This window comes from Ambystoma mexicanum, chromosome 2p (assembly GCF_040938575.1).
Source record: "Ambystoma mexicanum isolate Mex_15411 chromosome 2p, UKY_AmexF1_1, whole genome shotgun sequence".
Classification (NCBI taxonomy): domain Eukaryota; kingdom Metazoa; phylum Chordata; class Amphibia; order Caudata; family Ambystomatidae; genus Ambystoma; species Ambystoma mexicanum.
The window spans coordinates 1,143,795,837-1,143,821,468 of NC_090923.1; the positions used below are offsets into that span (position 1 = coordinate 1,143,795,837).

Consider the following 25,632-nt stretch of genomic DNA (forward strand, 5'->3'; position numbering starts at 1 on the left):
ACTTCTGATGACAACATCTACGGCACCAGGAGATGAACTCCTAAAGCTCAACAAAAAATGTTTCAGGACGGATGTGCATGGCAATTTCTTGAGACTACCTCAGAGCTAACCTAGTGCCATTAGGATTAACAATTCAAAACGAGCCTGCACTGTTCCTTGAAGACCAGGAATACAGGCTTGGTTTTAGCCAAATTGCCACCAAGTGTAGCCGCGACCTGATGGTTTTGATGATCACCACGGCGCAACGGATCTACCTCAAAATAAAAATTGAATTGGAAAATGGAAAAGACATTTTTCTTCAATTTATCACACTGCACTAGATAATGCGTGTGATAAATTGAAGGAAATAAACAAAATAATGGACCAATTTATGGCAGACACCCTGGAAAAAAAAAAGCACAAAAAAAATTGGCCAAGGACATGCAATCATTCAAAATAGAAAACGTCTATCCGTATCTGGTCTGGCACCTGATTACAAAGAAAAAGATAAGGAGAAAGCCCAAAATACAGCAGGTGCAGCCCGACAGAGAAAACGCTGGGTCACCTTCTCAGATACATCTAGCTCAGGCTCGGGTCCAGATGATCCCAATACAGAGTACGGTCTGAATGTACAGCCGAGACCTTTCTTTCCTCACCCACTGCCTTTCTTTAGGGCAAGGGGGCCCCAGAAACAGCTTCTGGGGGCCCCCCACCAATGCCAATGATCAGTTACCCACCATGGCATCGACCCAGAGGACAGCGCCGCAACAGACACTGGTAATCACTTCAGACTCAGTACCAGTCTTTAACCTCTCAGGTGAGCACCTTACCAAAGAAGAACTGACAGTGCTCACCAAAGGCCTCTCATATGTTCCCACCAACCAGACAGACTGGTTTGGGTTGGAGAATGAATTACAACACTTCTTCAGATCTATCAGACTTAAAGTCCACTTTAAAGACACTGACCAGAGACAAGAACCAGAGAATATGGGTCTGAAACCTAAATCTAATTACTGCCCAAGGGATAACGAGACAGACCCAGCTCTCATTATCTTTGAAAGATGTGTCAGACAAGAGATTGCTAAACTCCAAAAAACGCAGCCAGCCATCAGACACAACCTCACCAATGCTGAACGCAGGGCCCTCAAGCAACTATCCACTAATAACATTGTGATTAAAGCCGCAGACAAGGGAGGAGGCATCGTGATACAAAACAATACAAGGAAATGGTGATGGCCTTACTGGACGACAGAACCAACTACAAAGTACTTAACAAGGATCCCACACCTATGATTAAACAGGAAATTACGCTTTGCACCAGATATGCTCTGGAACATGAATGGATCACAGAGAAAGAGGAATCCTTTCTCAACACTTTGGAGGAGAGAATACCAGCTTTTTACGCGCTCCCAAAACTTCACAAAAACGCCACACAGCCCCCAGGAAGACCCATCATATCAGGCTGTGGCTCCATTCTTGAACCTCTATGCAAATTCATTGACTTCTTTTTGAAACCCTTATGCCAACTTACTCCCACATACCTTAAAGACACCATGTCGACCATTAATATCTTTGAAAACACAGCTTTTGACAATACGACAGACATACTGGTAACACTGGATATAAAAGCTTTATATACCAGTATTCCACAAGAAGCCCTGAACTGCATCCAGCACCACCTGACTCACCACATGGAACAGGAGAGAGTTCCAGTCAACTTCCTTCTGGAACTACTTGAAATCGCCCTGACCAAGAATTTCTTCATGTTCGATGACACTTTCTACCTTCAAACATCTGGAACAGCTATGGAGGCAGCTTTTGCCCCCAGCCTGGCTATCATCTATATGGCTGAATTCGAATCCCTTCATGTACAAAACCATCACAACCCTTTCTGGAACAACATCACCCGTTGGTTTCGTTACATGGACAATATATTTTTTTATCTGGAAGGGCCCTGCCTGTGAACTCATTGATTTTTATGAATGGCTTAACACCCGTTCCACTGTGCTAGAATTTACCATCAGCAGTAGCAGGACAGAAATCAACTTCTTGGACTTAACCTTAAAGGCTGAGGAGGGGAAACTGGTCTGCACTCTCTACAGAAAGGAAACAGATAGGAACTCCTTACTTCACTACCGCAGTAATCATCCACAAAGTCTGAAAACCAACCTTCTGTTTGGTCAATTTTTGCGATTGAGGCGCAACTGCTCTGACACCCACAACTACAGGTAACATGCAGACATTTTGGAATCAAAATTACTTGCTCGGGGATACACAAAAAAACTGCTCAAGAACACCAGAAAGAGTTCTGTGTATCCCTCGTGAAACTTTACAGCCTAAGAACAGAGACACAGAACAGAATCACTTGTGTAACCACCTTTGGACCCAATACTAATAGGATAAAGACCACTGATTCACCAGGCACTTCCAGGTGAACCACCACCCAGAATGGCCCTCAAAAAGGTCCAAAAACATCAGTGAATGGCTCACTCATGCGGGACTCACGAAGAAAACCCTCAGGACAGGACTAATGAACCTTAGAGAAATTACAGAACACCACCCGTGTGGCTCTTGCACAGTATGCCGGTTCACCAACAAAATCAAGACTTTCCAAATTGAAGGCAAGGACTGGACCTTGCGTCAATTTACGAACAGCAAAACACCAAATGTTGTTTATGCAATAGAATGCCCCTACAGCCTACGGTACGTGGGCCAAACTACAAGACCAATCCACAAACGCATTGTGGAACATCGTTCCAAAATCGGATGTCGGACTCTAACAGCCCCATTGGTACCCCATTTCATAGAATTCCAACACAATTAAGACCAACTGAAATGGTGGGTGCTCGAGAAAATCCAGAACACAGTGAACATAAGAAATGCTTTAAACTATAAAGATGCATGGTGGGTTTTGAAACTGCGGTCCATTGAGAAAGGGCTGAATGAAGCTTTGCCCCCGGACAATCGCTACTACTGAGTGTCCCTTCTCATCGCTCTCTCCTTGCCCGCGCCTCCATAATCTCCAACCCTCAACATGTTTGAATTTTACTAGTTTTTCCCCCTCCAGCAATGGGCTCCAGCCTCAGCCTTTGTCTTGGCTACACTATACCTTGCAGCCTGTCCATCACACCCTTTGGACACCCCTGTAGCCCTGTATCCAGCACCCCTTATTATAAACAGGGTGTTCACATCCAGCTTCTTCCTCTCGATTTTTGCATCCGTTTGCACACATTGCTGCCGGCTAGCATTTTCAGGCTACATTTTACCAGCATTACCCGGCTTAGACATTGGGGTCCAGGTCCTCCTGCCCGTCTATATTGCCTTTGTGTGTACTTCCATACATCCGTATTCAAAGGGCCGGCTTGCACGTCACCCTGGTTACAAGCCGCCACTCTGCCCCAATCCGTTCCACATTTTGCATTTCCTACTCCATTCGCGCATGCGCCTGGGAGCAGTAACCGACGCTCCGGGCATGCGCAGCACTATTACACGAGTGTATACAGCTCTACACCCAGGGGCTTACAATATTCCTCTCCTGGACTTGCGCACCACGCAGCTCTCAGGTAAGTGGCCACACCATGCTAGGTACTCTGCCTGCCCGCATAGTAAGCATCCCCTGCTTCGTTTGACTACCTATTTATTTCAATCCACAGGTCACGCTGCTAATGCCGCTTTGTGCATGGAACCTGCTAACTCCCTGGCGTCCTCCATCTTTGTCCCCAGCACTGTGCTCTTTTGAAACGCGAACTGGACTCCTAGCTCGCTTCTTGTTGAGCTGAGCGTGGGTGAGCGGTCGCCGGTAGCCCTGCTGAAAGCATAGGCCTAGGAAGCCCTGCCTGGCCCTAGCGGGCCTCCGTGAGTAGCAAGTGTTTATTTTTTCCTTGGATGCCTTTTGCATCCGCGCTCTGAGCGCGTTGTTGTGCCTGCTCTCCCCTCCCCTCCCACTTCCTGGTCCTCTTCTCCCTCCCGCCTCCCTGCCCGCCCACACCCCCCCCCTCCCCTTCCTCTTCCTATAACCATTCCCTCCTGGGCAGCCCTCTGCCCGGCAGCCCCCTGTGGCTAAGGGCCCCTAGGCCAAGGGCGACTCCTACAGTTGCGGCTCCCTGTGTGTCTGCAGGTGTCCGCAGGGGACGCCAGGCGACAGCATCACTTTCTATCGCCACCTTCTCCCGGCCCACCCCACCTACACTGGGCCACTACATTCGCATTGGTGTCTTCACCTCACTGTGTCCAACAGTTGTGGTTAACTAGGGTTTTTTCTCCCCTCGCAGGATTCTCAAACTTAGGTGGGCTCTCCACTGTGTACCTAATACACATTACTGCTGTTGTTTCTGAATTGTGCTAAACTAGGGTTTTTCTCCCCTCGCAGGATTCTCAAACTTAGGTGGGCTCTCCACTGTGTACCTAATACACATTACTGTTGTTGTTCTGAACTGTGGTAAACCTGTGCCTGCCGCTCTATTCCTGTCTGCGGGCTCTCGCATCGTCTGTCTTCCCCCCCCCTGCACTCCCTCCTACTCCATGGTGCTCTCTATCTCGCCCATCTTCTCTAACTGCTTCTCCATCGACTATCCTGCTCTCCTCACTAAATCTGGTAGGAAAAAGTTTAAAAAGGACATCCTGGTCTCCAACCCAGGCCTCCCTATCACTGACACCTATACCAGTGCCTGCTCCAAGGAAACTCTTACTGACATCCTCTTTTTTGTGCCTACGCCTGACCTATGGACCCTTCATATGGTCTCTGTGCTCTCTCCTTTCTCCTCTTCTCCCATTAATGGTGGCACCCGTTGGGATGTCCTCCTGGCCCCCTTCTGCTCCTCTAAGGCCATCATTAATGTCTATGCAAATGGGACCGTCTTGGTCCAAGATCCTCAGTCCAACCTTCACCTCTTTGATAGACGCTTCCCTCGCCTCATCAACTTCCTTTCCTCTCCCGCTGTCCCCCCTCCTCTGTCCTCGGCTACCTTGCCTCTACCCTCCCTCCCTGCCCCCTCTAGTGATCCTTCTTCACCTCCTTCTTCTATACCTCCGCAGGGCGTACCCCTGATCTGTACCCCCCCCGGAACTCCTTCAAGGCTGGCAACCTTCTCCACATTGCCACTCTTAACTCTCGCTCTGCCATCAAGCATTCCTCTGATATCTGTCACCTTCTTGAGGAACTGGACCTTGACGTTATCGGTCTCACTGAGACATGGTTCACAGCCAGCTCTGTCACCAGCTTTGACACACTCCTTCCTGACGGTTACAAGATCTTCTCCGTGCCCACGCCCAACCGTGCAGGTGGGGGTGTTGCCCTTATCTTCCCTGAGTGGATTCCTGCCACTGTCACTCCTACGCAGACCTACTCCTCTTTTGAATGTCTTGTCTGCCGACTCTCTCTCTCTCCTAGCCATTCTCTTACTGTGGCTACTATCTATCGGCCACCTGGTCAAATTTCCTCCTTCCTCTCTGAGTGGGCTGACCTCTCCTCCTCACTCTTGTCCTCAACTCCTCTTTCTTGGAGACTTCAACATCCACCTTGATGCCTCCTGTCCCCCCACTGGACTCTTTCGTGACCTCTGCGACTCTCTCTCACTCTCTATTCTCCCGTCTGGGCCTACTCATTCTGCAGGGCACACTCTTGATGCTCTGATTTCTTCTGACCTTCCCCTCTGTCCCTCTCTCCACTCCTCTCTCCTGGAGTGATCACTTTCTCCTATCCTCCCACCTCACCCTCCCTAACCATGCATTCATCTCTCATTAGGGGTTGCATTTGTATTATGCCTTTTTGTCTTACAAACCATCTTCTCATCGCCACTGCTTGGGCTGACTCACTGGCTCTGCCTGGCGTCTTCAGACCATCTCTGGCTGACGCGGCATAGCTTAAGCCGCTTGCCTTCCACTCTGGACTGCTTCGATGTCGCTTCACCTTCTCCCGTGGCTCTGCTCTTGCACGCCTTCAGGTTTCGGTGAGGTAACGCTGCTTCCTACTGCTGCCGAACGCCCAGGAATCAGCTTGATATTTCTGGCATTTCTACAGCCCTACTTCCACTCACAATTATTTCCCCATTTGCTGGCAAGCTCCTTGGCTCCGCCAAACAGACTCGTGACTCCAGCTTCCGCACGCCCCCAAGGGATATGCAACTACTTCACCCGAGCCTCTTCTCAGTTTGGCTTCCATTTTTTGAACGTCCCACACATAGGTGCTGTCTCAAAACAACTAGCACGCTCATTGAGCTCGAGGCTCCTGTTGCTCTGCATGGTTTCCTTCATCCTACTTGTCTCTGTCTCAGTACTTTGGCGATTGTGGTAATTGGAGTCCACTGATATCAATTGATGCACAATACTTGGAGAAACTCTCTCAATAATTCCATATGAAGGATCAATTCTATATGAAGAGGAATTAGAACTGAAAAAGGCTTTCTTGGAGCTTTTAGTTTGGTCTCAAGGATGTTGGGAAAAGGTTTCTCTGTTTTCCGTAAGGTGGGGAACAGACGCATCGCAATAGGCCATTAGGGTATTCGGTAAGGGGGGGGGGCTTTCATGGGCAAATGGGGGATACCAAGTCTCATTCAATGGAGCCATGACATCTCCCGGTGGTGATCTCCTCCCATCTGATCCTCCCTCATATAGCTGCTCCCGCGGTCAGGATCCGGTAGCGGCTGCCGTCCTCTGGCCACATAGGAGGTCACCGCCAGGGAATCCGTGATGACTACATTGGCACAGTGTTAAATTACTGGTTACCCTTTTGCCCAGGTTATACAATCTTTTGCACTCTTTATTGGGAGGTGCTTCAGCACTAGACAGTGGAACACCCATCCTTTTCGTAGTGGTGGTGACCACTAGGGAATCAGGCTTCACATTACTTTTAATATAAAAAGAGTCGGAAGGGAATGGCTTAAAAACCTTTGACCCTGGGGTGGACTGCCCGAGTCAGTGAAGGTGTAGTTCGAGATGGGGCAATATTTTCTTTATTGACTGAAAGTGGAATAGCCTGACTAACGGCTTTCCTTTCATTTAAATATCCTCTACGTAATCAGTGTCCTCCACCGTGGAGTTTGAATATTCAAATGATTGGCAGCCTTTTTTTAATAAGTAATTGAACAAAACTTGGTCACCAATGGGGGAAATGTGACCACTCAGGTGTGACAACATCAGGAGAGTCAAGGGTTAAGTCTAGGTCATACTGATTATAGTCGTCCGGATCATCCTGATCATCACACCACACATCATGATCTTCTTCCCCTTCATCCTGGTAAGAGTCACAAGTGGCTTATGTGACAAGGAGTTTGCCGAGTGTTGTTCACAATAGTATGTGTGGGAGAAGGTTGACGCCTTGCAGATTTAGCTAAAGGCAGTCCCATTTCTAAAGGCAGCCACAATTCCAAGTGTAAGGTTTTCTGCCCATTTGGGTATTTTTCCAGGAATGTTACAAAAGAGCAGACCTTGTGCATAGTGTCCTCGAAAAGTTCTCTAGACCAGGTTCCAGTCTTGGGTGTTTCAGACAGTGGCAACACAATAGCTTCAGTATTTCCATAAGCCCTTTGTTCTGTAGTGACTGGGATAAAGGGGAGGTAGCCGCAGTATATTGTGGCACCTTCTCATGGACAGTAGGTGTGGGAGATGTGTTAATGGGACTTTAATGGTCCCACTTTTAAGCACAGCAGGCTTTTGGTGTGTATGGTTGGTGGGCTGCGAGGTGCCGTCTGCCGGTGTGCAGCCTTCTTTCAGCGCATCTGAAGAATGGCTCAGGTTTGTATGCCGTTTATTTAATTTTTTTAAACTTTGTTACATTTTCATTGCACCAACAATACACTCCAACAAGTCAACCAGAAGAAAGAAAATAAAAACCCTAACATACCCCCCCTATCAAACCCCCCAGTTCACAAGGGTATTTCCAGTTCACAGTACATTAAGTCACCAGACACCGGGTTAGGAATGCGTTTTTGCGGCTCAGATCAGTACATAGTCACTTCTCACGACTGGGTCAGTTCTCGGCCACCTAATTTTCCCTATTAACATCCTTAGGAGGATTCCAGGGTTTGTGGCCCATGATTGGTTTCCGAGTAAGATTGTCTGAAGGGTGGCCAATAGTCAAATGGGCGACTGGAGGCCAGGAGTGTGGAGGCATACTCGGATTCCATTTGTTCACATAGCGACATATTTTCCATCCACTTTGCAAATGTAGGTGGGTTGGCTTTCCTACCCCCCACGCCCCCAAATGTTCTGGCAACCACGTATCTGGCCAGTGCAGAAGCCATACCCAGTCATTTCTTTTCGGTGCGTGTGGCCCCTCAATTATGGCCAGGAGCCACAGTTTGGGAGATTATTCCCTCAAGTGGGGCAACATTCTGTTCATTGCATCCTCCATGTCTGTCCAGGACGCCCTGATGCGGGGGCAACACCAGGCGGCAACACCAGGCCACATGGTAAAATTCTGCAGGTTCCACGTCACATCTCTTACAGGTAGGGGGCCGTTCTGGAAAGAATCTATTTAGGTCGAGGGAAGGGGGAGGAGGAGTAGTAGATATGATGTATCTAGTTTGCATGCAGATAAGTTTCCACTGCTCCTCGCTTAACTCTTCCCCCAGGGATATTTCACATGTGGCTTTATACGTTTGTTGCCGTGTTCCCTTCCCATTTCGAAGCAATTTATATATGGTAGAAACAAGTTTATTGGAGGTTAAAGGTTTAATTACGCAGCATTGAGCCAGATGAGGGGGAAGTTGGGCCATTTGGTTTTCAGAATACCCCGCGGTCTGTAGTAGTGGAGCAGGGTCACAGCGTTATGTTCAACCCCAAGTCTCAGCTCTTCCGATCGCACAAATCTGTCCTAATGTATCAGGTCACCCAGAGTCTGTACCCCTAGTGATTGGAAGCATTCCTTAAATGATGACTCGTGTGTTAGCGGAATTCCTATGATGTTATACACAGGTAGTTCCAGCAGGTAGAAGAGGTTGGTCTCTAGTATCGGATTTATTTTGTCCCAAGCTTTGCAAGTCACAGCAATGGGTTGGACCTCGCCTCTTGGGGTGGGTGCTCTATTGCCCCAAACCAGGTTTGTATGCAGTTTGTGTGCGTTTGTCATCAGGGGTTTTACCCATAGCAGCACGCTGCACCAGCCTTTCGGGGCTGGTGACAGACGCGCGGGAGCCGGAAAGTTCCCTTGAAACGTCTTCGGCTTCCGAAACTGCGCCTTTGCTGCCTTGGCCTTCTACGTCTGACACAAAGGTGCCAGTTGGAGTTTCAGATTCAGCCCTCATAGCATGGGTCACCCACCGTTTGGCGAGTCGATCTTTTAGGGTTTTGTGCTTAAATTATTTGCACAACGCCCCTCTGGGTGCTCAAGGAAGGCAGTGGTTGCACACTCGATGGGTGTCTTTCCACAGGTATATTCCGTTACAACTTGGACACAATTTCTGTTGCACTAGAGGCCCTCTAGAGTGAGGACTCCCCAAGCCAAAAGAAGTACAGGCTTTGAAATTTCTCACTCATAAGCACCATTATGGTCAAGTATGCAGAGGATATCTGCTCTATCATTCAGGGACAAACCAAGATGTGTGGCCATAGGGAAAAAAAAAAAAAATCCCATTTGAGTGGCCATCCCATAATCTCAATGCTAACCTGCATAGCCTTTATGATCCCATCACCTGTGCTTATTCACGTAAACATGAACATTGTATTGTCCGAGCTAAGACAATGGCTTTTAGTTCCTGCTCATTTATGTATAGCTGTCTGCTCTGTTCTCACCAGGGATTGTATCATGACCCTCCCACTAAACAACCAGAGAATCAGTCACAAGGGAGACCAGAGGATCCATCTCATTGAAAGGGCCATGCAGCCTCAGAAGATATCGGCAACCACCAACTCACTTCCTTTGTTCACATGATTCAGAGGCAGAAACCATCCAGATTGGGGTTGGTTCTCCCGATTCCCCAAGTCCAAAAGCAAACTGTGTTCAAATATAATGTAACGCTCACCCGATTCCCGTAGAGGCGCCGGTCTTGACTGGGCGTATACCGTATCTGCAAATGTGATGTGTAACACACGGCTGGCTCTTTGGGCTGGACCTCTGTGCACTGTATGTCTGACTTGAAGGGTAAGATGTCTGCAGATAGAAAATATGGGATTAAGGAACTGGGTTATTGAATGTCTCTCTCTTCTTCCCTTTCTCTTCTCCTGTAGAACCCCAAAGGTTAACGCTCTCACCTTAGGTAAGTGAACGCCGTGCTCTGCATCTGCCTCGGGGCAGGGTGCTGTAACCAGTTTCTTCACTGGATAAGGGGAGCAGGCCTCTTGACTTCAGAGGACTGCTGTCCGTCGTTTACTGCACGAACGGTAAGTTTCGAGTAATTCTAATGTCTTTAAAGTCTTTAGTAATGATGTTTCTTGTTTTGCAGGGTTCCGGCGATGGCGGATGACGGGCTGAAGTGAGTTGAAGATGGAGCCCGTGTGATGAATAGAAGCGCCTGGAAGCACGTAAGTAAGCGCTTGTTGCCTGCTTCACGATGCGCTCTAACTGTCTTTTTATTTTGCAGGTACAAGTTCGGAGCGGCTGCAGGGTGCCGGAATACCCACTGGGTTAGATGTGGAAAGGAGTAATGGCACGTGAGTATTAAAGTTCCCCAATGTCTTTAAACGCACCTTGTTTTGTCTTTCAGATGCGGGATGCAGCGCCGAAGGCCTCCGGAGCGTGCGAAGAGTTGGTAAGCTTTTGTCTTTCAGATGCCGGAATGCAGTGTGAAGACCTCCGGAGCGCACGAAGAGTAGGTAAGCCTTTGTCTTTCAGATGCCGGAATGCAGCGCGAGGCGTTGGTGACAGCCGATGGACCAGGTAAGTGAAGAGCTGTCACTGAAGACCGTAATGCTAACCTGTTCTTTCTTGTCTTTATAGGTGTTCCTGAAGACTGGATTCAGGATGGTAAGCCTTTTTCCTTAGGCCCAGGATCAGATGCAGAAGACACGATGAGCGTTCTGCTGCAGAGGATGCCGAATAACGCAAAGCAAGATTCATCCATCGGGTGTGGTTTAAATAGCCTCCTGTAGTGCTTAGGTGTCTCCTTCCACAGCCACGCCTAGGTAAGAAGAGAGTTCCTGCTTTCCAGAAGAGTTCCAGTGTTCTGAATCTAGGGAGTGGCTCCTGCCCCACCCAACAGGAAAAGTAGTTCCAAACAGAAGAGGATCAGAGGCTCAACTGGCAGGCAAGTAAGCAGCATGGTCTGCTGCAGGTAAGTCCACCCAAGCATTATGAGCCCGGCGCTTCCAGCGCTGGGACTGGGCATATTTATGAGCCTGGTGCCACTGGCGCCAGGACTGGGTCCAAAAGGTCCCAATTGGGACTGGTTGGCACTCGGAACCTGGGTTATGGATCTGCTTCCAAGGGAGTTGGGAAAACCCTGACCTTTTGGAAGCAGAGATCATGACATATAATTTTCAGCTTGGTAAAGGAAACCATCTACACTGAAAAGGTCAGGAGGTCCAGTAGCCTCTAATAGTCTACAGCACAAACTACATCTCTCTGTAGGAAGGGAATGACCAAGGTCAAAGTATCTTAAATACTCTCCTACAATGAATAAATTCACCCACCGGAAGAGTACAAAAAACCCAATAAGAGTGGGCTTTCTGCAATTTACAGATAGCCCCAGAAAGTGCACTAGTCGAAGGGTTGTTTCCAGGAAGCAGAGGGCCAAGCAAGGGAATAGTCTCAAAGCCATGCGGCCACCCAATAGAGTAGTGTGCTCTCTACGTGCAACATTATACATTCTTGAGCTATTCCATTGAAGCCAAGGAGTGTAGTGTGCGGCTGCTTTTGGTGGACATAGATCCATCTCCTTGTTCTCGTCTGACATGGATCTTGAATTGAAATGTCCCTAAGCTTGTGACTATTTTGAAACTGTGTGGGTTGGCTTCTCCTTTGTGATCAAGTCATCAGTTGCGGAGTCTCATCAAATGGAAGTAACCTAATTTTGTCCTGCAGTTTCAGTAGTAGCTTGGTGCCCTGTAACAAGAAGGCTTTCCTCCTAATGTCAAGGCCAGGAGAACTGACCCCCCAAGGCAGTGTCGAAGTGTCCAGCTGTTCCTGCCAGCATATCAATAGAACTTGTGTTTGTCTCATTAATTCTAACCAGGAAGTGGATTTGTTTGCTGGTAGAAACAGAAACTATTATTTGATTGAATTAAATGATTCTCGTTAAACCATGTGCATTTTGTATGGCTTTCCTTTGAAATATTGTGTAAACTAATTAAAACTAGGAAGACCAAGTGTTTTATTAATTCAAAAAAATGTGTTAATGCAAAGGTGGTTTATAGATTCATGAACAAAACAAAGTATTATTTAAAAGGTAAATGGCACATTATGTTACATGAGACACAAGATGTAATGTAGCTTTAAGTGCCATGACTCTAAAGCTGTGACCTCTGGTTCACCCAAGTTGTAGATGTATGCAGAGCTGAGCCTTCTTGAGACCAGGAATGTACATACCAATAAAAATCTTATTTAATGGCACAGCTCAGTGTACCCAGGACAAAGACCTGTGAGCAAAACTATAAAATAAGGCAAAAGGAATTCAAAATACAGGATTTTCTTGTCCTTTCTTTTTCAAGCTGATCAAAGGTCAACAAGTTCATATATGCAAGTACAGTCTCAATTGCAGAGCTATTGTATACCCCCTGGCACAGCAACCAGTTCCTTTGATGCAGCCTAATACAACAATCCCTTGTTTCAGAGAATATCTGTCCCAGCTGATGTATTCAGCTCATAAGGGTCAATACACACATGGAATTCAAGCTGTTTTGTGGAGTGAAATGTGCTCCGAGAAACAAATGCATTTGAACGTGACAATTGGGAAGTATCTTATTGGCTCTATGTTTAGAACTGAACGTCTCATTTGAAAAATAAAACTCTTTGAATTAAGGGTGAAGAGGAGTCCATAGATATAAAAAGGATAGATTAAATTGTAGGAATACATTTGCATATTGGAATAACGGTTATGCAAACAGCCAGAGAAACAAAGGAGGTCTCTGGATTCAGAATGCTATTGTAAATCTGAACACACAATTCTTATTAGAAAGGTCCATACCAGAACGTAAGAGAAACCCATATTTAGTCAAATTTTTAGGTCAAATTCCTAAATGGAGGGCTACCTCATAGTAAACACATTCCCTTCTGACAAAGATAATGCAATGGGTTAACTGAAGCAAAGGGGAGGACCCTTGTGGGTGTCGGTAAGTGATAAGAACTTATCACAAGCCTTCCAATCCAACATTGCTGTGTGAAATAATGCCTTGTGAGTGGAGTTTGTTGGATATTTAAACTCAACATAGGAAGAGAGGAGTTTTTGCGAAAGCAGCAAAGGAAGAGAGCCTTCCCGACAGAAGAAAAGGAGATTGGGGTTCATACGGGAGTAGCTGATGGAAATCCAGCTTACAAAAGCCCTTTCTAGAGGGAACTGAATACGGAGGCCCTTCCCCAAGACATAGACAGATTGCCTAAGAGGGATTTTGGGAACAGGTGAACAGACTGAAAGGAATTGCTTGCCTGGCAGAGTTGCCTAGAGAGCTGGATGATCTTTCTACCCGTCCTCTGCCTTTGAAAGACAAACCAGACTGGAGCATAAAATCCCAGAGCATTTTAACAAAATGTCTCAAGAATTAACTAAATCGCAGATAGAGTATTTTGAGGGAACCCGGTTTATAAGCCATGCTACTAAAAAGGGACAATATAGTACTTGCTGTATGTGATTTGTGAGTCAATTAAAACTGAAACCCAGGTTAGTTTCACCTTAGTAAGGCTTTTGTTCAGCAATTTAAGATCTCTGGAGGTGCCTCCTTACTATATAGTTACCCCAAACCCACCATCTACATATTTGTGTGGGAGGGAGGGGGGGGGGGGCGGCAGGGGGAGTGCCATAACAAAATATGTTTGACATTTTTACTTGCAGGGAAACAGGCGAGTACCATCTCCTCGCATTGCAAACCCAAAAAGGGAGTCCAGGGCCCCCAAAATAAAAGCGAATGCAGGAGGTGAGCAAGATTGGAAAAAGCCTCACCTTCAAAGTTAATAAAAAAAACCCCAGAGAATCCAGCAGTAATATTGGGAGGCTCAGGAAAGAGTTACAATAAGAACATCTCACGAACAGGGTAAAAGGCAAGGCCGCCTTTTTAGCCTGAGACATCCAACACGTCTGGTAACAGCTAATGGGGGGGGGGAGGTACTGAGTGCCTCATCATTCCTCCCCACCTTTTTTGTACATCAGGAGGAAATAAATGTTGGGTCAGTTTTAACTTGACACATCTGGGTATTGGAAAGGACCGAGAGGGCAAGCAACTGCCAGGACAAAGCACCTGAAAAATGTAGCATGACCGGATTTGATGTTGATTTTTGAATGTATATCACGTATATCCACAGAGGAACCTGGCCGAGAACTGCATCTAGGCGCAGATGGACTAATTAATGACATAATAAACATGCCCTAAAGGCCCAGGAAATGTATCTGAACAAATAGGTTTTCAATTGTTTCCTAAAAATGGCTAGAGAATCCATCTGGCGCAATTGTACAGAGATAGAGTTCCACGCACGATGCCCTGCCATTGAGAAAGTCTTTCTCCACAAGCAGTAGTTCTGGAGAGAAGAATTATCAGGAGGCTCTTGTCCCAAAGATCGCAATATGCGATTGGGGCAATATTTTACAATTTTAGGTGTCAGATAATACGGTGTGAGGCCATGGATACTCTTGGACAAGACAATATTTTTAACTGTATCCGTTGCTGCACCGGCAGCCAGTGTACGCTTCTACGAAAGTCAGAAATTGGCAACGTTCGTGGCAAAAATAATTTTTTTTTAAAAAAGAATCAGACGCACCACAGAGTTTTGGGCCACTTGAAAGCACGGAAGTTGGTATTTTGTTATGCCAGACAGCAAGACTTTACATTAGTCGAGTTCACCATTTGTGAGAGTTTACCACCACCAAAGGTCGGTCAGTCTCAAAAATAACCGGTAAAAGTGGTTTAAGAAGTTTCAGTTGGTAGAACGATTTTATCATTTCATTGACTTGTAAATTGCAGCTCATACTGGACTGCCAAATCCAGCCCAGATTTTTTACTGATTCACTGTATTTGGTTGCAGTTCCAAATAGTGTTGGACAGGAAATCGGAGGTAGCAAGTTAACCAATTTCTATTTATGGACAAACAACTATCTCTGTTTTAGACTGGTTCAGTTGGAGTTTATTTTCCAACATCCAGAGAGAGAACCCTTTCTTCATTCTGCCTGAAAGTAGTTAAGAGTTCCATTTTATTCAGACAATAGGTTTGCCAAAAATGCCATTAAGACCTGATGCAGAGGAAATCAAAGATCATTGAAGAGTTTCAGGTCTTGGAGGTAGTTATTGTCTCTAATCCCCTACCAAAGGACATGGGTGTACGAGCCTCACTGGGGTATTACAAGGCTCACTTTATGCGAGGAAAGCTGTGCAATGCAACATTCCTGTCAAGGTGGAATAGAACCTTTCACCCCTTCTGAAAATATCATTGCATGCATTCTGACAAGGGTGCACAAATAGGTCAGGAATTCATCATAAATCTCTCAATGTGCCTCCTCATTCCATAGTGAATGTTCCTCTATTGAATCTTTTCTGATGCTTTTTAATCAGAGGTCCTTTATTTGAGAAGGAGTATCAGTTAACCTGCAGTACCACTCAAGCAAAAAAAAAAATCTAGATCTCGGATTCCTAGTCGAAACAGAACATCAGTACAGATAAGCAGGAGGAAAATGTATTAAAATGCTTCCCCGGAAATTCTGGAAAATGTCACACAAACCTTAACATTTGCAGGGTCCTATTGTCTTGGAGGATACTTAAATACACTCTTCTCCCTATTTTTTTCCATTGGCCTAGGCATTTTAAAAAAAGGTTACAGTGGCAAATTGGCTGCACTGGATTACTCAAAACGCTTATGAATCAGAGAAGCATACCTTAACAGAGAACTACAGTTATAGGTGAACAGACCACTCACCTCAAGCTACCACAAAGTAGGTTTGGCAAGCACCATAGGTGACCCAAATAGACACTATCCAGAGGACCATATGCAAAAAAAGGTAGAGCTTAATTGAGGCAAAGTGGGGAATCCAGAGAATAGACCACCTTGGACTAAGGTCCACAGAACAAGACACACCACAACACCAAAAAGGGACATAACAAGGGACTCCCCATTGCATGAGATAACCAAAACATGACTCACCGAAGAACCATGAGATTTTGAACCATCTCCTTCCCAAGGTAGTGATCAATGCGGTATATTTGATCCTCTTTGAAGAGTGATGCAATGTGATTGGACAGTTTGTTGGAGCTCGCCAGATCCTTCCCGAAGGGCTTCTCTACAATGACTCGAGTCCATCCTCTGCAAGAAACCAGAGAGAATGAGTGAGCCTGAAGAGAGGGAGAGCCAGCTCAGTAAATAAGAGTGAGCAAAGGCCTGAATTACAAGAGGAGACTTCATGAGAAAAGGCAACAGAAGGCAATGGATTAGGTAAGAGCCCCCCAGCCATTGAAGGAGTGTGAACAAAGGCGGAGGGTGCAATGAGAGAATTAATGAGGGCTGGGGTGAGGCAGAGCCCAAAGAGGAGAAGATGCTAAGGAGTGAGGGAGAGAGAGTTGTGAAAGACAGAATCCATGACCACCCCAGAGAAGGTGAAGCAAAGTGTCAGGAATAAGGGATAGCGGCCCCTCAAAGGGGTGAGGATGGATGAGGGCTTTGGCATAGAATGGGTGCAGCACAGTGGCAGGAGATGATCTGATTCCATCCAGAGAGAATACATGAGGAGAGGGAGACAGACTCAGCAAGAGAGGCAAAGCAGAGTGTGCTTCACTCCCCAAGACCATGCAGGAGAACTGCAAGGATAGGCTCCCAGATCTCCAATCCAAACCACTAGCTTCTGCCCAGCCTGCCCATTGTGCTACTGGGGGACTTCACACAGCTATATCTTTAGCAGGGTTGTGCAACCTGCAGCTCTACAGTTGTTTAGGGCTGTGACACCCAGGACCCCCTCCATGTGGACTATGCAGACTAGGGTTAATGCGAGGTGTAGTCCAAAACTATCTGTAGAGCGAAAGGTTGCAGATGCATTCTCTACAGGTCTCAATCCTAACCTATTACACTCACATTTATAGTAGTGAGACCAAACAAAGCTGGGCCATTGCACCCGAGACATGGCTTACGGAACCTCTTGCCATTCCAGTACTGGGACCCCAACCATAACCCGTTCCCTAACAGCTCTATTCCTGTTCCCCTACAGCTCAGTCCCAATCTTCAAACAGCTTTCTACTTCCTACACCAATTCCACACCCTCCTCAAATGTCTCTTCGTCTCCTCGCTCACCACCAGGCCCTTCAATCCACCCCAAAGACCCTTACATAGAAGCACAGGTCTCACTCTGTGCTCATGCAGGTTTCTCGGATATTCCTAGTGACGTCCTCATAGACACTAGGCGGCAGTGCTAGGTAGAAGAGACGATTTGCGATCTTGCCATTTGGTAGCGAGTTGATATGAGAGTTGAGCTTTTCAAAGGACCCCCGATCATTGTACTGTCCAGAAATGTAGGAATTTCGTCCAAAGAATGTGTCCAGCTTCAGCTGATCCTCTGCAAGGGCCTGAAAGATAAACAAAGAAAGAAAAGTAGAATGTTAAGGATAATGATGAAATCAAACCTTTTACAGACCTGAACTATGGGCACTAGCCAACGGCACAGCTATATCTCAGAACTGGGAGGGGAGGGGGACTGCTGAAAATAATCTTATAGTTGTGAAACATGTATATTTAGAAGTCATTGACCAAAGTGGCAATGCATTGATGCACACAGCCGTGTTACTTGACCTTCGTCATTTTCTGTTGACAAGGAGACCTAGGAGTCACTGAGACGGAAAGACTCGGGTGTACTCCATTTTTGCTCCTAGTACTACTGCACGATAACAGTTCAAATCAGTGGCACCTACCAGACATTCAAGCAATGTCTTAGAGACTGGTCTCTAGTATTAAGCATGCTACAAAAGATTCATTACTTAAAATCACAAATGAGCTTACAAAGGGATTGGCTCAAATTGAACATCCGATTTAGAACGGTTAATTGAAAAATCATGTTTACAGTAACCATATGTGGCATCACAGGGGCAGTTGCTTTACAGATCACAGCAGCCTAGTCCTGGGTGCGACTTGACTAATGTGAAAAACCAGAAGGTGTCTCACCCACTAGTACCTGTTGATCTTTCTCAGGTGGCCAGGGCACGGCCATCGCCTTTGGATCCAGACCATGGGGTGGACCAGTGTGGGATGATCACCTGGGTGAGTAGGTCTTTGGGGAGTGGGACACTGGATGGCAAGACGCAGTATTCATCCCCCTGCAACACCCTTACCCAATCCTACCAGGTAGGATGCGTAGGAACTTTACACCCGCCTCCCTTTCCCATTACAAACACTTCCACACGAACAGCCCGCAATGGGAGAAAACAGACTCACACCTGAGCAGTGTACAAGACATGTCCTGCTACTAAGGTCAAGCGAAATCAGGCAATTGCTGACAATCCCTCACACCCGACTTGCATTAAACTTCCCCACACGGAAAAAAAAGGCAGAGTACGAGAGCACACGGCAAAGCACACAAAGGAACAGCAGTTTTGAGTGCTGAACAAGGGGAGAAAGAGGACAAACCGAGAAGAGTACGCAATGAGGGAATACCCTTGACCTTTTCAGAAAGAAGCCGCTACTTTCAAAAAACCTTAAAGTCAAAAAGTGTAAGGCCAGGAAACCAGACTGAAGAATCCTGCATTGTGTGTCAGAGATACTGGAGGCCTTCCCGTGTAACTGACCAAGGTGAGGAGAAGCAGCAGGCACTGTGGTATCGTCCTTGGCTTCCAAAACAAAGAAGCGCGAGAGAGATCAACACAGCCGGTGAGTTGGGGAGACCAATACAGTACCGGTCTGTGGTGAAGTCAAGGTTGCAAGCGGGTGACTAGGCAGTTCTTCACTTGGTCCAAGCACTGGAAACCTGAACCTAATCCAGCTCAGGTCTCCTCACCTAGAGGGAGATCTTTCTATCAATGTAACCCACTCTTGCTCTGATGTACAAAGAGAAGGATCTATTAATCGAAAGAGCGGAGTTGAAGAACGAGAATCCCCCCAAGGAACACCAACTGTAAGTAAAAGATTACAGGTGTCAGCTTAATGGACTCCAGGTAGAAGAAGACAAAACCACCAGACAGTAATCAACTAACCTGTTGGCCCAAAGCATCAGTAACGGAACTGCAAGTTAGCCGGGTGTTCAGAGGGCTGGGTGTAGGCGTACTCTGTTCTTCTGGATAGGGAGGCTCTAAGGCAAGTTGATATATGAAAAGAATCTAACCAGGGATCAAATTACAGGTGTTAGTAATGATGAAATGCTTCTTACCGAAGGTGTAAGGAATGGAATTTGATCCGTGAAAAAAAACCCAAAACAATCCAGGAGTCTGGCTAAGAAACAAGGGTAACGGAAAAGGAAGGGAAGTTAGTATGGTTAAAGGACCTGGTGCCGGGGCAGCACAAGGGCGTTCTAGCAGCTGGGAAGGTGCATGTGGGATGCTACAGACCTCTAGTCCAGTGCACTGAATTGGGGGGAGGGGGAGTAAGGAATAATCCAAGGCAGTCCTTTAGACAATCATAGGTTTGGCGTTGTGCGGGTGGCAGAGAGACCAAAAACAGCAGGCGGACGGAGTCCAAAAGCGAGCAGCAGAAGTCGGCATTTTGCAGGCAGCAAAGAACAAGAACGTGAGGCCGACAAGGTTTCAATCCAAAGCAGGGTTAGCAATGGGAAAATCAGGAGAGTCAAGACTACACAGGAAGGAGGTCTGTGAAAGGGACAGCAACATGGAAATGGAACAGCAACAAAGAAGAGGGGTCCCAACTTTAATCAGAAGCAGCAACTGTAGTGTCCGGCCGAGCTTTATTGAAAACAGGAGGCGGAGCGTGACTTGTGGTCACCTGACCACACTTGTGCTTGGTAACAGTACGAGCGGAAGCCCAGCGTCTTCTACAGGCGCGTTCCTGTTGCCATGGTAACCTCCAGCGTTGTAAAAAGGAGATATCGCTAGTGCAGGGAAAATGAGGCAACGGGGGTCTGTGATGTAATTAAGCAGCCAGTGTATGTTGAGAGCGTGGTACACTCGTGACATTGACAGAGTGGTCCGGCACTGTGAATGTGCACAAAGGTCTCTGTAAGGTATCCCGCCAAGAAGTGGTAGAAATGAAAGTAGAAGATTGATTAGTGAATCAAAGTGGTCCTGCGAAAGTTTAAGCAAAACCCATCGTACATACAAAAGTCTTCAATTTTGAAATCAAGAGGAAATCGTAGAAAGTGAGACTACATGGTCCGCCGTCCACGCCCGAACGAGGGAGATCCATGGTCCGAGACCAAGTGCGAACATTGTGGTGAAAAGGAGAACAAGTCTGAAGGAGAGAGACCCACGATGAACACTGGGAGCGAAAACCTATACATGTGAAAATCATGATGAGTGGAACTTTGATATTGGTTTGACAGGCCCTCTGCAAAAAGAGACAGTTATTGGAAAAGGGGCTTTGAACTGTATCCCCGTGGCAGAGAAGCCAGAATCTGTGCGAAGCTTGTGTTCCGCCTTGTCCTGTGCTGAAAAAATGGGGCAGGGAGGCCAACTGCTCAATTGTCCAGACACTATTTCTTGAACACTTTCCATTTTGCATACACAATTGTCCCACGCTCTTTTGCATTTAGAAGCAAGGATTGGCAATAGGTTTATTGGTATAGGCACTTTTATTTCACAGAGGCTCGACTAGGACTGCGTCATGATTATTTGATGGTTGACGCTTGCTCACATCCTTAAACAGGCATTCAATCAATCAACACAATGAAGTTCAACACACACCATTGAACTGTGATCACTTGTCGGTCTTCCCTGTTTGATACCATGCCTACCTTACATTAACCATTAACCGTAAATGTCATTTGAGGTTCTCATAGAGTGCAGTTATCTAAATAGCAGATGACTAACCAATGTGAAATACTGGTTTTAGGGACAGTTAGCTTTCATTAGGGGAATCATAAGTAAGAAACAAGTTACTTTCCTGCAACTGTTCTCTAGCATGGGGCTGGCATGGATTCACATGCTCATGAATATTCCCCCCCCAACCCCCCTCCCCATCAGGCTGGGAATAGTCGGTAAAAGTAGAAAAATCATTTCTGAACTGTCTTTCCCATAACAATCAATCACTCAGCTCTAGGCCATACTGCCACCAGTCACTCTACCCAAGCCCCTCTGGCAGCCATCTTCAAATTTGGTAGCACATAAAGTGGAATTAGGACCAAGAGAAGAGCCGCAGAGTGGTAGGCGGGAGGGTTCGCATGTGAATCAATGCCAGACCCATGCTGGAGAACAGTTGGAAAGTAACTTGTTCCTTCTCCAGCATGAGGTCTCGCATGGATTCACATGCTCATGAATAAAGAATACATAGAATACATAGTAGTACACACATTCACAACCACGGGAGGGGGCAAGGGTCAACATAAGCATCTCTTACCTCCTAACCAGGATCACCTTCAAGCGAACAGGTTGCGCAGCACTTCTTGGCCGACCCTCGACTCCTCCCTGGAATCCTGGTCAACGCTCTAGAATTTCGTGAAGGTGTGCATCGACCTCCACGTAGCAGCCCTGCAGATGTCCAGCAGGGGGCACACCAGACAGGAACGCCGTTGTAGCAGCAATCGCTCTGGTAGAGTGGGCTCTCGGACGGTCAGGCAGCGGTCGGTTTGCCAACCGGTGGGGCGATACATCCGTAGAGCCACCTGGAAATCGAAGCCATGGACAGGGCCTTCCCATGGTTCACAGGACCAAAGATCACAAAGAGCTGAGGAGTTTTCCAGAAACTTAGTGCAGGCCACATAAAACTTCAGCGCTCTAGCCACATCCAGCGAGTGCAAAGTCATTTCAGCCGGCGACGAAGCAGTCCGAAAAAACACAGGCAACACAAAGGGCTCGTTTAGATGAAAGTCCGACGGCACCTTGGGCATGAAGGAGGGGTGCGTCCGCAGCACCACCCTCATCTTGTGGAAAGTAAAATAAGGTGGTTTAATAGGAGAGGGCCTGGATCTCCCTCACTCGTCGTGCAGAGGTGAAGGCCACGAGAAAAGCTGTTTTCCACGACATAAACTGGAGTGGCGCAGAATGCAGAGGCTTGAACCGAGGTCCCATGAGCCTAGTAAGCACCACATTGAGTTTCCACGCCAGGGTCGGAGCCTTCACTAGCGGGGCCGAGCGTAATAGTCCTTTGACAAATTCCTTGACCAATCAGTGCGACTACAAGGATTGTCGCCCTGGAGATCTGTTGTAGCGGGAGATAGCCACCAGATGAACCTTGATGGAGGCATGGGCCAGACCAGATTCAGCCAACGACAGCAAATATGGAAGCACCTGAGGGTTCTTGACTCTCAGTGGATTGATCTTCTGAGAACGGCACCAAATAGCAAACCTCTTCCACTCGAGTCCGTAGCATTTCAAAGTAGACAATGTTCTAGCCTTGGCGAGAACTTCCTTGCAGTCCGCCGGGAAATCGTATCCACCGAATCTTAGCGCTGCAGGAGCCAGGACTTCAGGTTCAGAGACCCAGGGTCGTGGTGAAGAATGGTGCCTCCTTCCTGTGCGAGAAGATCTGCAACCACTGGCAGCTTGACTGGTGGTGCCGCTGACAAGGTCTAGGTACCAGATCTGCCGATGAGGATCATCCGGCACAAGCACTGTTTGCCCATGCTGGGAAAACCTGCTGGCAAACCTCTGGCACTTGGTGTTCGGCACCGTCACAAACAGGTCGATCTGGGGATTGCCCCATTTGCGGAACCGGTTCTCCACTAGGTCCCGCCAAAGCTCCCACTCGTGGCACGAGGGTAGTTCCCTGCTCAGAGTCGGTGACCGTGTTCTTCACTCCTGCCAGATGAAATGGGATGAGGAACATCTCCTGAGCAACGCCCCGAAGCCATAAGTCATGCGCCTCTTTGGAGAGTGCTGGGGAACTGGTGCCCCCCTGCTTTGATTTAAAACATTGTGGTGGCATTGTCTGAAGACCCGCACCACCTTGGCCTTGAGAGATTGCAGTAACAAATTGAGGGCCCAAAACACTGCCCATAGCTCCAGCACGTTGATGTGCAACCTCTTTTCCTCTGGCAGCCAGAGGCCTCTGGCGTGAAGACTTCTGGTGTGGGCTCCCCATCCCTCTAGGGAGGCGTCCATTGTTTCGTCTCCGGATGTGGTGGGGCCTGGCAATCTGCACCTTCGGTCAGATGAGAGCGTGCACCCCATCATTTTATCACCCGACGGAACCCCTCGCTGAGAGCGATCTTGTCCTGCAAGCTTCTGGACACCTGAATCCAACTGGCATTAAGGAACTCCTGCAGTGGCCGCGTCTGTAGAGTCGGATGAGATAAAATGCATGATGACATCATGCCGAGCAGAGATTTAATGGCCCACAGTGGCGATATTCAGCGCGAGCAACCGTTGCACCTTGCCCAGGATGGCCGCCACTCTCCTCCAACGGTGACGCCAGGCATGACACTGTTGAGCCGGGATCCCAGGAACAGCGCGTCCTGCGATGGAGTCAAGCAGGACTTTGCATAATTCACTGAGAACCCCAGATCCTTCAGAAGGCGGGCAGTCCTCGCCGTGTGGGCAACAGTGATGCTCCTTGAGCTGGCCCGGATGAGCCAGTCGTTCCAGTAAGGGTAGACATGGATCCCTTGCAGTCGCAGATGTGCCGCCACCAGCGCCAGGCACTTGGTGAACACTCTGGGCGCCGACTTCAATCCGAAGGGAAGGGCCTTGAATTGGTAATGCTTCCCCTGAACAACGAAGCGCAGAAACTTGCGGTGTCCCTTGTGAATTGGGATGTGGAAGTACCCATCCTCCAGGTCCAACGACAGAAAGTCTCCCTCTTCTAGCTGTCTGAGCACATGTTGAAGAGTGACCATTTGGAACTTCTGGGACTTGATGTATTTGTTTAGTCGGAGGTCGAGAATGGGCCTCCAGCCCCCGGTCTTCATTCTCACAAGGAAGGACCTGGAGTACAATCCAGAGCCCTGGAGTCGCTTTGGGACAAGCTCCATCGCCCCTTTCTTTAGCATGACCCGATCCTCCAGCAGCAGGTGAGGGACGTGGTTTTCCTGATGGGCAACCAGTGGTATTTGGGGACACTTCCGTTGAAACTACAGGGTGTGTCCGTGGGCGAGAGTGTCCAGTACCAAACGGTCGGTGGAGATGGTCTTCCACACACTGACGAAGTTCGCCAGCAAGCCTACCACCAGAGTGCACAGGTGGGGGCCCCCCCAACGTCACGGCCGGTTCATTCTAGCTTGGATGTCAAAGGGCCGCCTTGGGGTCCCTGGCAACCACCACATCCTCTTCCAAAAACCTTGGAACGGCCACTGTTCATTTGTTGGGCCGAGGAGCGGGAAGGTTGGCGGTACGAAAAAGGCGCTCCTGCCGAAACCCTTGGAAGAACGGAGAGACTTGCCTTCTGAGGATCGAAAGGATGGCCGTCGCTGCTGTAGCGTGCCAAAGGCACGGGCCGTCTCTGCCTAGATGGCCGGTAGAGACCCGTCTACAGCCTTTCTGAAAAGATGGTCTCCGTCAAAGGGCATGTCCAAAACCCTCAGCTGGACGTCCTGTCGAAAGTTGGTGGCCTTGAGCCAGCCACAACGAAGGCAAATGCTGTTGCCCATCTGGTGGAACCCCGCGTCAGCGATGTCCGTGGCCACCGTGATGGCGTGGTCCCAAACCACCTCGCCTTCTTTCAGAAATTCCACCGCCTCCGACCTCCTCTTGTCATCGGGGAGGAAGTCCAGAAGGGGAGCAAGCTTGAACCACAGCTCTGTCGTAGCACGCTACGATAGTGTGGGAGTTGGCAGCCTTGATGTTCGTCATTGCAGAGTAAATAACAGGTCGTCCCATAGCATCCAACTTCTTCCCCTCGCTGTCCGGAGGGGTTGGTGCTGCCGAGGATGAAGCGCCCGATGACTTCTAGGCCGCTGCAGAAACAACGGAGTCCGGTACTCTATATTTCTCCTCTAGGTGGTCCCTTTTCGCTGGGGCAATAAAAGGGTTCTTCATGAGAGACAGGTCTTCGTCCCAAATGTCATCCAAGAATCGGACTGAAAGGATGGACTTACTCTTCACCTCGCGGCGCTGGTATAAGAAGCCCTCCTTCTCCTATGGCGTGAGCTGGAAGAGCTCCAAAGCCCAGGAGATTATCGCATGAAACAAGCCTATCTCGTTCGGCAGGGAGGATATGGGCGGCAGCAACGGGAGGTCCACCATTGTCGTGCGTGCCCGTCGTTGCTGTGTCAGGATCCATCTCATCCCTCAGAGAAGGAGGCAGTGGGTGCCTCTTCTCTTCTTGGCCGATGGTTCCCCCTGTTGCCAGAGGTTTGGCCGTAACCGGCATCCTCTTCTGTACCTCAGATACTAGTGTATGCAGAGTAGAGAGGGAATGTTCACAGAGGTCTCTAGGGGGCAGCTGAAGCGGAGGGCAAATAGGAAGCTGGTGCACAGGAAGCGGGCCAAGACCCTAGTCGCTCTGAGGCTCTCCGTCACCTTCCTCAACGGTATCTTCATTGTGGATGCCTTCGTCGTAGGGCA

The 25,632-nt window shown here is 48.0% G+C and overlaps 1 protein-coding gene across 2 annotated transcripts in view; it reads right to left on the reverse strand.

Annotated features, from left to right (window-relative positions):
- The window catches only part of G6PD (glucose-6-phosphate dehydrogenase), a 440,636-nt gene that overhangs the window by 247,745 nt on the left and 167,259 nt on the right, over positions 1-25,632 (reverse strand). For both annotated transcript variants that reach the window (XM_069645233.1, XM_069645234.1), the window contains exons 5-6: positions 17,384-17,601; positions 16,193-16,351 (exon numbers count right to left, since the gene is read on the reverse strand). In XM_069645233.1, the coding sequence (XP_069501334.1) occupies positions 16,193-16,351; positions 17,384-17,601 (377 nt within the window). The remainder of the gene's footprint in view (positions 1-16,192; positions 16,352-17,383; positions 17,602-25,632) is intronic.